This window comes from Dermacentor albipictus, chromosome 3, assembly GCF_038994185.2.
Source record: "Dermacentor albipictus isolate Rhodes 1998 colony chromosome 3, USDA_Dalb.pri_finalv2, whole genome shotgun sequence".
In the NCBI taxonomy this organism is placed as follows: Eukaryota; Metazoa; Arthropoda; class Arachnida; order Ixodida; family Ixodidae; genus Dermacentor; species Dermacentor albipictus.
The window spans coordinates 24,633,964-24,647,443 of NC_091823.1; the positions used below are offsets into that span (position 1 = coordinate 24,633,964).

The 13,480-nt window shown below is 44.5% G+C and overlaps 1 protein-coding gene across 13 annotated transcripts in view; it reads right to left on the reverse strand.

The window, feature by feature from the left end:
- LOC135903876 (uncharacterized) overlaps positions 1–13,480 on the reverse strand; it is a 367,982-nt gene that overhangs the window by 15,555 nt on the left and 338,947 nt on the right. For 9 of the 13 annotated variants that reach the window (XM_065434306.2, XM_065434305.2, XM_070535228.1 and 6 more), the window contains 3 exons: positions 10,267–10,326; positions 7,737–7,817; positions 6,161–6,314 (listed from right to left, as the gene is read on the reverse strand). In XM_065434306.2, the coding sequence (XP_065290378.1) occupies positions 6,161–6,314; positions 7,737–7,817; positions 10,267–10,326 (295 nt within the window). The remainder of the gene's footprint in view (positions 1–6,160; positions 6,315–7,736; positions 7,818–10,266; positions 10,327–13,480) is intronic. The other 4 variants (XM_070535227.1, XM_065434300.2, XM_065434302.2 and 1 more) reach the window with 3 other exon arrangements.

Genomic DNA, 13,480 nt, shown 5'->3' on the forward strand with positions numbered 1-13,480 from the left:
TTGGCCACAGGAGAAAAATGTCACAAAGTGCGAATAAACGGTGAAGAAAACCAAGGCTTTGAGGGAGGTCAAGAAAAAAGTGGCGGATGTGATAAGATAATCCTTTATCCGAATTTTGAAGTGCTAAATATATTTGGTGGCAGGTGGTATGACCGAACACAGTGAGATAGCGGAAGCTGCGGACCTCTTGATGAGAAGAAAGATGAGTAAAAAGGTATGCTGGAAGACCTTCTTCAATTCCCTGAAGTCTATAATCCGAGGCAAGAGAAGGGGCTAGAGAGCATGCTCGCCAAACTTTCAGCGGCTAACTGCTTACTACGTATGCCAGCGACAAAGGTACTTGCTAAAGAGAAGGGATACGTTCATGTAAAGAGAGCCATGTGTGTGAACTCGTATAATAATATTCTGAGAATAGTTGCCTGAGGGACCCCTGCAGCCCTCAGTTGCAACACAGAGGTCAGTGTGTGCGTACGTACGTGTGAGTAAAAGCATTTGATCAGCCATTTGGCGAGGAAATCTGGAAACTTGCGAAGATGACGGGGGCTATCTGAAAGAAGCGAGTCTGTCAGGAAAAGAGGAAACAACGAGCGTGTCACTGATGAGCCCTCTGGACGCACGCACCAGACATACCAGCACAAAGCACCATAAAAAACGTAGCAAACAAGGAAGTCCAAGAACTTCGACGACAGATGGGACGTTATAACACTGCTTTACCTTCGTTGTACCGACCGCCAGCAAGCGGAAACGACGGCGACAAATATTCTGTAGAATTACAAATACATTTTTCGGATCGCACAAATCAACTGTCCTTCTACGTGACGCATTTCATCATCGTCTGAGAGGTTAACGGCACTTCTGATATGTTTAAGCTGGTTGAGAAGAGTGTCACATTTAGATGAACTACGGAACGGATCGCTGTTTCGTATTTGACGTCATCGAACTTTAGAGCGCCTCACGGCTGCTCAAGCACAATTGTACCCAGAGAGAAAAGCCAGTTCTGTATCCCACAATAACTGACCTCGATGGCCAGCGCACTGCAGATAGGATAGAACGTTATGGGTCTACGAAAACAGATACCACACAATGTGAACGAAAGGTGAGGAAGACGAAGGTTTTTAGGAGGGATCAATAAAAATGGCGAAGGCAGTAGAATAGTCCTCCACCCCAGCGTGCGAACTCGCCATTAGAATATTCGTATCATACGTATTTAAACTTGCTTGACGTTACAAAATTAAAAACAAATAAAACAAGACGTTTCTTGTATATCTTCCTATGTGCACACGACAGCGCAGACGCCTACGAGCAAACTTCTGCATATTCATCTCCGGTCTTTTCGGTATACAAGTTACCATTTCTTAGGGTGCGTCCGTTGCCTACAGACAACCGTGATAACGTTGACCCAGTGTCGTATGCAGAAGCAATTACGATGGTGTCGTGCAACTACGGCTTCTTTACTAGCAGGCGGCTCTCAGTGGCAGAGAAGCGCGTTTTCTTCGCCACGACAGTCAGTTAACAAGCACTGCATCGCCTGTCTCGCTCGTCGAAAGAGGGTCTGCAAATAGCCCAGGGAAGCAAGCTCCCCGACAAGGCAACTGCCCGCTGAGAGCCTGTACGGTATTGCCCGCCGAGGCATCAGTGGAGCTCCCTTTATTTAATGCTGTCTCATGAATGCAGGGTGCGTGCTTGTAATGTAATGCGCCTGCCGCTATTGAGATGGGGAGGAAAAGGGAAAGTGCAGGCACGAGCGTTACAACCAGGAGTCATGATCATAACAATAAATAAATAAATAAATAAATAAATAAATAAATAAATAAATAAATAAATAAATAAATAAATAAATAAATAAATACAGTGCCGAGGAACAAAGACGGAGCATTCCTACTGGTGCACTTAAACAAATGAAATGCCAGGCAAAATATACAGAGATGACAAATGCGTAGAAAAACGCGAGAAAGAGGAAAAAATGTGGAAACAGGAAACTAGAAGGCGTCTTCAAAGGAAATTAATCATACGTGATTATCTACATATATACAAAACACAGAAAATAAACTCTGAAATCTGTCACTACAGGCAGGCTGCTTAATACTTAATGATTTTTAGAGTCGAACCATAGGACAGTCACTAGTGCAACAAGGCCGCATAGAAAACGCAAAATGCTACCTGTTATATGCTTTCGGAAAGGAAAATTGCGCATGATCAATACGCTTTCGACAATGTATAATGCCATGGATCATCTCATAGAGAAACAGAATGTCCGGTTTAATACGCTTGATTTCAGAAGTGTGAGTTAAGATATCGTACATTTGAGAGGACTAGACTGTGGTAGCCGGAACGGCAGAAGCAGTGCTTGAAAATAGATATGAATTTATTTTGAACACATTGAATGAGGTGAGTGAGTGAGTGAGTGATGAAACTTTGTTCTGAACGCCTGCAGAACGGTTAGCCTTCCCCTGTTAGGGAGGCGTTACCGTGACGCGGCCATGACGTCTTCGCGGCGTGTGGCGCCTCTACTTCGGCCGCGGCCGCACTATTCCCTTTGGTCGACCGCGCCTGCCCCTCCTTTGGGGTGGCAGCCTCCCTCCGGTTTCGCTGAGGTCAGATGAGGTCAGAAATATATCTGCAGGTTCCGCCCCAAACTACAGAGGTATGCTCCATTAGTAGAAAACACATAATTGATTACTACTTCAGAGAGGCAACAAGGGAGCGGAAGTCATGTGATAATCGACAAAGAGTGCGAAGAGCGCGAAGGGCGCGTTGCTTTGCATATTTAGCACGTGAAGAGAAGCTTAGCGTTTTGTCAAAGTACGTATCAAGATCTTCCATTTCGGCAAAAATGGGCCATCCGGAAAAGGTGTGTGAAAATTTCACATGGTGCTTTTTCGGCGTAGAACTTAATACTGTAGTTTTGGAAGCACATTTAACAGTAGCTTATTGTCTCTGCACCAGTAAGTGAAAAAATTACGTTTTACAAGTCAGTGCAGTCTTGAACACTGCGCAAAGAGCGATGGAACTAGGAATGCTAGGCATAACGTTAAAAGATAAAAAAGGAGCGGTTTGGACCACAGAGCAAACGGGTATAGCCCATATTCTCACAGATATTAGGAGAAAATAAAATGTAGCTGGGGTGGTCATATAATGCGTAAGTTAGATAACCGTTGGACCCTTCGGGTTACAGAATGGGTGCCAAGAGGAGGGAAGCGCAGCCGAGGACGGCAGAGGACAGGCAGAGTGTAAGAGTTGCAGAGTGTAAATAATATTCAAATTGTCCCCCAGGATATGCTTAAATTTATAAATTCTTCAATTCGGGATGCATAGATTTATTCAGATTGGAAAGTTGCCAAAGTAATTCCGCTACTTAAAAAGCAGGGCGATGGATGCACAATAGATAACGTTAGGCCTATGTATCACTTCAAATGTTGCAAAGTTAATTGAGAGAATATTGTATGGTCATATCGAAAGGTGGATAGACGACAACCAAATATTAGCGTCAACCACAGGCAGAGAGAGAGAGAGGAATATAAAGAAGGCAGGGATGTTAACCAGTCAAGAGTCTGGTTGGCTACCCTACGCGGAGGGAAAGAAGAAGGAGAAAAGAGAGAAAGGAGAGAGAGAGAGGGTACAGAGACGTGCACAGACAGTCATAGAATCAAAGACGCTAGTGCAAATCAGACGTTCTCAGAGAGCACAAAAGTGCCTTCACTGCCTTCTGAGCCGATGATCAGCGGGGACAACGCTCTAGAACTGTCTCTTCACTCAGGGGACGATCATCTAGTTTCTTCAATGTGTTGGACAAAGATTGCTTTTGTGCTTGAAATTGAGTATAGCGGCACAATAAGTGGTCAATGCTCTCCTCGCATCCACTAACATCACATGCAGGGCTGTCAGTCATTCTAGTAAGTGCTGAGTAAGCTTTCATGAAGGCAACTCTCAATCACAACCGACACAGAAGAAACGCTTCGAGTCGGTGCAGTCCAGGCGGAGGTCTGAGTTGCAGTGAAGGGTTTCATGTGTGCAGTCTGATGCACCTCGTAAGTGAGGTCTTCCACCCTGCTAAAGAAAGGCCTGTGTAATAGAATGAGAAATTGTTTCGCATCGTCGGTCCTTGAGAAAGAAATTGGGATGCAGCGGATCAGAGCGGCCCTATCTGCGTCATCATTTCCAATAATACCGCAAGAATGCACCGGTGGAGGGGCTAAAAGAGCAAGCGATATGCACGCGCGCTTACTACCAATTGAGATTATTATAAAAATGAAACGAGCTTAAAATAGTAGAAGCCATGCTCGGACAACAAATGACAAGCATTCAAAAGAAAAGAGATAAGAAAATTTAGATGAATCGAATCGTGCCCCTGGTTAAGATAACTGACACGATGCATATCGCAGGTGGTTTATTTTTGCATTTTCTCAACTCTTGTTTGGCGCTAAAGTAAGACATGAATCGATATCACCAACCTGCCCTAACTTTCATGCCACCATGATTTACGCAGCCAAGCCAAAGAATGTGAGTTGCAGCTACGTTTTTGCAAAATTTGTGGTAAAGCTGAAACGCTTGTGACAAAGATGCGGAAAGCGGGGTCGGTGAGAGTCGATTAGAATCATATGTACGGTGGTGATCGCGTCGATTTGAGAATGCGCTGTAGCGGTCCCGACGTGCTTGCTTTCTGACAATGGAGTCATCACGCTATTGAAGTGACGACAATGTTTAAAAGAGAGGGAGTGAGAATGTATATCTCGAAAGGCAGGTCGGCCTAAGGGACCGTGCAGCGCGTCCGAGAAAACTTGCTGAGCATCACCAATAGCACAATCGCGACGCAGCAATTTTGTTAACTTCGCGCAGCGGATCTGACGTCGATCTGCTGCACTATGATCATTGGTTGAAAATGTAATGTGCGATGCGCTACTTCGCAAGATGCTGCGAGTACTGTGAAGAAATTGTAACTATGATATTACCTTTTTACAGACAATTTGATCATCTCCGAATTATCACGACAGCCACGCGAAAGGCGTTCTAATCATGGAAATCATACCATCTACACGCTGAGCAGGCACGCCAGCCATGGCGCGTCAACTTCTACTACGTGATATCAATGTTCTGTTGCTATTGGACACCGCAGTTCGACGTCATGGAAGAGTGCAATGCTGCCTTCAGGTCTGCGAAAATTCGAGCTGAGGGTAACTCTCAATCGGCTTCTATTTAAAATCTTCCGTGACCGATAACTTGTATTTGCGTGCGTTAATTTTCATGTTTGGTCTTACTTCTTTGACACGCTGATGATAAATATAAAGCAAGAAAAGAATAGTCGCCTTAAGAAGTGCTGTAGGGCTCCCTTAATCTTGACATATACATTAGGAGCCATAAAAAGCTGGCAGTATTCCGCGTTGTGCCATACGCGCGCCTGTGTTCATAACGTACTCACTGTATCCATGCCCTGTATTAAGCAGAGTAGCGGATTTTTCACTGGATGCCGCAAGCTATGCTCGAACTCTGTGACTATCAAACGAAGAAGTATTCAAACATTTGACGCCTTTGACTTTGTGACAACCGGCTCTATACGTGGCTGAACATTCCAGCTTTCATACTCAAAAGAAAGAAATTAAGGCTTTTGTTTGTATTGTAAGCTGTAGAACATGTAGCTGCCACTACGACTTCCCACGAAACGTTTATAAATTGTGCTTCGATAAGCACCGTTTCTTTTATTGACATTTGTTCTTACCTCTTAGTCAAGAAGATCAGCTGTCGCTCGTCTGCGACGACAAGAACTTATAAATTTATATTGGCTACAATAAAGATAGTGTGCAGACAATACGCTAGATGAAACTAAAAGAAAAAGTAATGCATATATAGGCCTACAGTGAGACACGTAGGACAGTGACAGGTGGTTCACTGGAGTAAAAGAACGTAGTGAACACAAAAAAGAAAAGACAGGCGAATCAAGGTTATAAAAGGTTACAAAGTCTACAGCTTCCCGCGAGCGGGGCTGGCGCAGAACAGCAGTCACAATGGAGTATAATGATAAGTATTTGTGCCGCAGTTGACCTAAGCACAGGGGTAATTGCGATTAGGGCCTAAATCTGGCGCTCAACTATCCACAGTTATCAGTTAAGAAAAAAAAGAAGGCAAGGAAAACTGTTGCGAGCGAAACGCGACGCCGGTGACTCACCCGACGAGCGACGGGTTGTACTGGTGCTCAGCTTTGTGATCGATGAGGAGACCATGTCGTCGGCGATGAACACCGAGGGCTTGGTCGGCGAGAACTTGCCCTCGGCATCGGCGTGCTTCCGGCAGGCCGACCTTTTCGTGTTGTCCGGGAACTGCTGGAGAATGATGATTATCATGGGTGTTCACGAACGACGCCGTTATCGCTTTCTTTTTAAATAATATACTCAAGCCACTTGCTACTAAAACGGCGCATGCACTATGACTGCGCAAGCTGCAATTTAACCACAACTGTGCGCTCTCGGGCATTTTGCACTTACAGAGCAGCCATTGCATATCGTTCCAGAGCGACACCATGAGAAACGCAGTGGCAGGCAACCAAACCAGAACAAAAACGGGAGATAAAAAAAGACAAACAAAACAAAGCAAGAGAGCAAGTATATATAAGGATTTGTCTTTGCAAAGTCGTTATAATAAAATGGATACTGTATTGTGCGTTTTTTTCCCTGTCTTCAAAGTACCATCATTTCTTATAAGGCCCCTCGGCTTTATTCGATTTCCGTGAATACCTAAACAGTCCGCCGGTGGCGTCCGCTGTAACGAGATTTCGCAACCGGGGAGTTTCTCGACAGCCCCTTTAATCTTTCCACGTAGTAGGCCCTGCACATTCCTCGAAGTGTGCCCCACGTGACGCGCCTCCAGTCAGACTTCCTATCCCTATGCCCTCGGTTACGTTAAAGAAAGTTTCTCGTCTACCGGTAATCCACCAGGCTACATGGCCGGATAACTCTTATACGCGAAGGTAAGAGCGGTAGTGAATTATACAACCAGACCTATCATTTTATTCGTTAAGTTACCTTGCCTCTGCTTTTGTAGCGGAGTGCCGCAGCACATTTGCATCTTTTTTTTTTTCACGTACACTGGTTCGCGCGCGGCGAGACAAACTGAGCGTACGTGTTTAGCCGAAACCGACATGCGCCACCTGTTGACAGCTGCTCTGGCATGGGTTCCTATAACCGGTAATACAGACGTTCTTAAGGAAACACGGTGGTGCAAACTGCGCTCTTGATTTTGTTAAAAACCACGTTTCCTTGCAGCAAACGTTTGCAAGCAAGGGTGCGCGAAGGGAATTTGACGTTCCCGCAGAGACAATATTGTACGCAACGCGATTAAACCCAAACTAAAAACCGAAACATACAATTTACTGAGCCGAATTCATAAGTGCTTATAAACATGCGTGTGGTAGCAAAATTAACTGCTAAAGAGCGTTATTGAATTAATTATTATCTCGAACAAATAAGTGATCAAACAATCAATCAATTCAGGAAGGACGGCTCGTGGAGCAATAAAAAGCGTGCGTCACTACACAGAGGCATTTCAACAAGCGTTCAGTTCACTTATTTGACACGTTTACGACATAAATGTTCGTTCTTTCTAACGCCTTAGGCATGCATTCGCTAAGAAGTGTTAGAAGCGACAAGGTTTCCATTTTTCCTCATGCTGCAAGCTGACATCTAAGGCGCCGCTACAGGCCGCCTTCACGGCCGCACTTTTTTGCCGGCGCGCTGTGGCATGCCTACCTCTCCAAGAAAGCGTACCGTTCTGCCTCGGTTATGCCGGTACTCTTGGTACTGAGAGGACACGCACAGCAAGCAGTACACCTGTGAGTGAAGCATAGAGACAAAAATATTTCTGTACACGCAGAACAATATTTTCTGTTTTTTTGTTCTACTGTGAGCGTATTGTGCTACGAACGTGCGTTTGTCACGTGAGCGTATGAGTTAGTATAATTAAAACACGCGTTCTCCCACTTGCTGTCCAGCGTATGTTCGCCCACTGCTCGTATTGTGATGCTTGTGTTACTTAAGGAAAGGTACTGATCGAGCATATTTCCTTTACACCCCTGTAAATCGTGTCTTCTGAGCAGCCCCTCTGCTGGAACTTGACAGCGTAACCAGAGTTCAGATGGCCCTTCCACCGAATAACAGACTCTCGCTGGATTTTGGTTCACTACTTGAAGCTTCCGACATTGTGGGAGCAACGGTGGCTTAGAAATGAAAGGCGGTAGGTTTTTATAGTTACTCAAGTCTGCACGCTCGGTGTCGCGACTAGTAATGCTTTCGGCGTTATAACCACTGCGTAGACACCACTGCACAAAGCGCAGCTCTCTTTGGCATTTCTTAACTTCGTCAGCGATGGTTATAGTTCCATGTCAAGAAAAGTTTGACAGCTCATGTCAAGATGCACCCGAGGGTTTCTTTAGCTAAGGCTATGAAACCTCCCCACGTGCAGACATTTTCCTCGCTGCACTGAAAATTGACTCGACAGAAATTTTCTTTCCTCAGAATGGGTTTCTGAGCTCTCAAAAGAAGTCATGTATTGGTTGCCCCAAAAAAGAGTGCGTAGAAAATAACGTGGCTGCAGCACCTTCTCCGCCGTCCTGATAAAATTTGGGCCTATGGAACTGAACGCGCTTCAAGTTTTCCTACAGGCTTGCTCTAAAGGCACCCAAAAATACAAGTATAATTGTGTGAAAGCGCTCTTGTGATGAGATATAAGGCGATAAAAATACGCACACGGAAAAGAATATTGACAAAGCGTGCAGTTCGCCCCCCTCTGAAGCTGAAAATTGCCCAAGCCCGCCGTTCCAGGCGTTTAACAAGCTCGAGGTGTGTCTTTAAATTCCCCGTCGCTTTCAATGCCGCGTTCAATTGAATTTCTCGCGGATGGACGCCCCCTATCTGCAAGAAAGCCGGAAGCCAAAAATAGACGAAGAAAAAGGGGATTTGTCGCTGCCAGAACGCTTTTGAATGGTAAGAGCCACTTTGCTGCAGAAAACTATGGGAGAAAATGCAGCGTAGAAACGACAACGGCTGCAACCGCACATGTAACGCATATAAGTAGGCAAAAGGCAACACAGCATAGTTTCGAACGTAAGACTGCCGGTGATATCCTGCGTTACCAGGGGAAGAACCATGCCTTGCACACGGTTGAAGCTAGAGCATAGCTGAAGGCATCGTGGACAAGGATGCTTTCTTGGATACCTTTTTTTTTCTTTTGACACAACGTGCGCAAGAAAACAAAGAAAACAATACCCGCTTTTAGCTGCTTCCATCCCAGAGCAGAGACTTCCCGTGTGGAGAACAGAGTCAGTTCCGACGGCAAGTGGATCAACTGCATTTGTCGACCCGCGCAACGAAATCTGGAAAGTGTCGAGTGCATTTGGGAGCCTGAACCGACGCATGCATTCGACTCGTCTTTTGTTTTCCTTCTCCTTATCCTTACAGTTAGAGTTTTAAAGTCCCTGTCGTACTGAGAGACTGAACCATAAAAAAAAATACATACAAGAAGCATTTCAGGTAGACGGGAACAAACGTCGCACGTTCGCCTCGTCGTGGTTTTCCGAGTGCGCATGCTCTTGGAGCTTCCTGGAAGTTGCTTCCTTTTGTTCTGATGCCTGTCATATGAAGAAAATTGTGCCCGCACACTAACAAAGAAAAACGAGCAGGAGAACAGCGACGTAATCTACGAATCCTTGAGACACATTTTCCTAGTGTTGCACCATGTTTGGCGCTATAAGAACGCCGATAAAAACTCAGTGATCCCTTAAAACTTACTCGTTGTTGCATGTGTTTTTGTGTAGAAATCTAATAAGAAGCATATTTACGTTTGACTGCTTGACCTGCTGTGCAGCAAATTAATATTCAGCTCATTGAGTTCAGTTACAAAGATTGGTTCAGGTGTGTGTAACACAACTGCAACACAACAAACTGCAACAACCAACAAACAACATTACAAAGGATGTTTCAGCATCAAAATGGTATAACAGAATACCTACAGCGTTTGGCAGGCACGTTCCTTCAAATTTCCGAGGCCGAAAACTGAGAACATAATCGTATAGCAGCTCGATATCCCAGCCATGAGTGATTCATCAGAGAGAGAAAATAGACCAGTATATTCCTATTGTAGGAACAGTTATCGCACATCGTAATCCGCAGCTGGTTGTTTATTTCTTTGTGGGGTACACTTACTTCAGTGTAGATAATCATTTAAAGTAAATAGAACAGAATAACTGAACGTTTTGCTGGACAACACCAGAAACCCACTTACGTTTAAGAGAGCGATGAAAACATCCGTGATAAAGAGTACAGCGATGAAAGGGTTGAAATCCTGTCGGGAGAAAAAAAGAGACATATGAGATCAGATTAGGGCAGCGACTACGAAGAAGACAGATCAACCAGCGAGACCAGGGGGCATTGCCGATAAATTTCTAAACTGAAAATAGTGCATAGAGCTTTTTTTTCTATGCTATATAGTCGTTTCCAGGGGCATTTGCATATGTCGTATAAGCCAGTGAGCATTCAAATTTAACCGCACACTATCATAATTTCCACGAGTGGCTGCACAATGCATTCCAATCACTTTATCTTTTTTCCCCATTTAACGTCTTGGTAGAATAAGGTCTATTTAGATTTGTAAACGATGAACATGTTTTGTTTGAAATGACATAGAAAATAAAAACACCCAAAAAATCGAAGCTCGGAGGACGGGAAATGGAATTTTAGCTCGAGTTTCCGGAACGCACAGCGTGAAAGAGACCGGCGAATTGGACGCAATTGCTTATGCGCCATTCAAGCTCAAACCTAATCACAAACATGTCGTGCTGCCGCTGAATGGGACACTCGACGGTTGCCTCAAGTGATATTGATGCCAGAGATAGAGATAAAAGGAAGGCAGGGGTGCACAGACAGAACCTCTCTCTCTCCCTCCCTGCCTCTCTCTCTCTCTCTCCTCTAGGCACCAACAGCCTGATCTCAGTGTTCGGAGCAACGTTTGCTGATTCGTTGAACTTGCATTTGATGGCGCTAAAAGCGCGGTGCGTCAGCAGGCAGTCACGTGGTATTTTTTTAAAATTTCGCGCACTTTAAAGAAAGGCTGGAAAAAAATTAAACGAGGCAGTTATCTCCGCATAGATGAAGTAATCCGATGTTTCTGAGCAAGCGCTACAACTTTTGTGATGAACATTTTTCGATAGCATTAATATTTAGAAACTTAATCAAGCAATCTTTGTTAATTACCCAGCTTGGCGGATTGAAAAAAAAAAGATCATGACGTGCTCCATATTGCTCAAAACAATACTGCGGCAATTGGACACGCGCAGCGCCTATGTTGTTTTTCATGCTCGACCCAACTTAACTGGAACACACTACAAATATAGCCACAAATCAAAGCGGTAAAACTGCATGACACACATCTACAAATAACATATCGTAAGCGTTTCAATAGTGCGGTGCATGGGAGAGAGCGTACGCTCTAGTGATCTTCTACAACGTGTACGCCAACGCTGGCCTGCGAGAGCGCTGCGAGAGTGCGCTTTAGTAGCATCAAAAATGATTCAGGAAGACAGTGGCATTAATGGCCTTTATTAATAAAAGCAGAGAAAACAACTGTTGTGAAGATAATTCTTTTTTATTGATATTATTGTTATTAGCATCACTATTTGAGTGGTTGTTGTTATGAAATATCGTTGTTCACATTATCGCTTGACAGCGTCTTTGTATTCTGGTCTTGTTATTTTGACTTGTATGTGACTGCGTAATTTTGTTGTTACTATGTTGTATAGTATGTTGCAGTTGTATGTTGTATGTACCACTTATTAAAGAGTTAAGGAGTACTCGGCGCCGTGCTTGTGCGCCAATATTCATTTGAATCGAGTGAATAATTAAATTTCAAAAATGAGAGTGACGAGTGACGATATTCTTCTAGACTCTCGTCACTGCGCTCGAAGTATCGATTGCGAGGAGTAAAAAAGGAATTATAAAAGAAAACAAGAGAGCGAATTCACTATGGCTATCAGTGATATGTTTAAAATCATGATAAGGCATATTACCTGTAAGCAAGTGGGCAACTCTGCCACCCAGTTATTACATCCTTCATTTTTAAAAGCGCGAATATCCACAATAACAAGAGCACAAGGAGGGGGAAAATGGAGGGAAAGTCGGGAAGTCGGGTAGCATCGGCTGACTACACTTTTCTGGGGAAAGCGGTAAATTTAGGGAACAGAAGGGGAAAGATATAGAGAGAAAAAAAATCACATGATAATGCGATTCAACGTGCAAAAAGTTTCAAAGTAGGTCGCGGAATTCATGAGTGTTTAGGAATGTGAGCAGAGTATTAAGGCCCTAAGTGCGTGGACAAAGGAGCACTGTAAGATGCAAGGTTTTCGTATTATGGGATAAGCTGAGATGTAATACTCCAGAGCCATACGCTGGAAGTCGACTGGGATCAGAGATCAATAAACGTACCTTTTGTTTTCAGCGCTCCTCTCCATCCTATCTCTTTCACCTCTCTATTCCTCTGTTGCCCTACACGATAGTAGGGTAGACAACCATATAGTTTTCTGATGAACACCCTGTGCCTTTCTTTCTTTCTTCCTTTCTCTATGTCTCTATTTCTTTTCTTCTTTCTTTTTTTCTTTCTTTGTTTATGTTCAATGTACCCGTTGATTTACTACTCATGTGGAGACAAGAAAACACCCCTCTGCGCCAGAAAATTGGACAACAGTGCCCCAGGCTTCGAACTTCGAAAAGAGAAAGAACGTTTCTCTAAACCTCACGACACAGCTTACACCCACAGCACAACCTCTGTCATTCTAAATGCACTTTCCACTGCGTCTTCGGCTGTTGGAGGGCGTTTTCAGATTCCTCGTCTTCTCACTTTTCAAGCAGCTATCGGAGAGCTATACTTCAATGGACTGTCAGTGTTTTTAATTTCCAATGACAGGGAACGCTGCGCTGCTTTTAAATGACGCGCCGTATATACAGCTGAGGCCCTGCAAAATGTGGGCAACTCGGAAGAGAACGGACGCTTAGCTGACGTTGATGATAATCGTTAGTGGCTGCTCGGATCGGAGGCTGCCAAGCGTGGCTGAGTAAGTGGAACAAGATGAATGCTCCTTCGTGCCGCTGCGCCTACGGGGCCTGAGCGCTGGAAAATTGGCGCACGAAGGGGTAAGGGGCGGCCAGCTTCAAGATGCGCGTTTTAATGCAAGCTGACACGTGAACTAGGCCCTCGGCGATTTTGCATAAAGGGTGAGGCGCTCCTCGTGGCCGAACTACGCCGTGGAACTTTCAGTTTTCAGAACCGCTGTGGCTGTTCTCTTTCATTTTTTTGTTCGTCTTGTTCTTTCGCTCCATACACATGCTGAGAACGGGGAGAAGTGAAGCAGAAGATTAGCGCGAGAGAATGCAAGGTTTTACGACGAAACTTCTAGTCCGAAATACGCGGAGGAAAATTCTTGGCTTAACTTTTACAAGGAAACTGA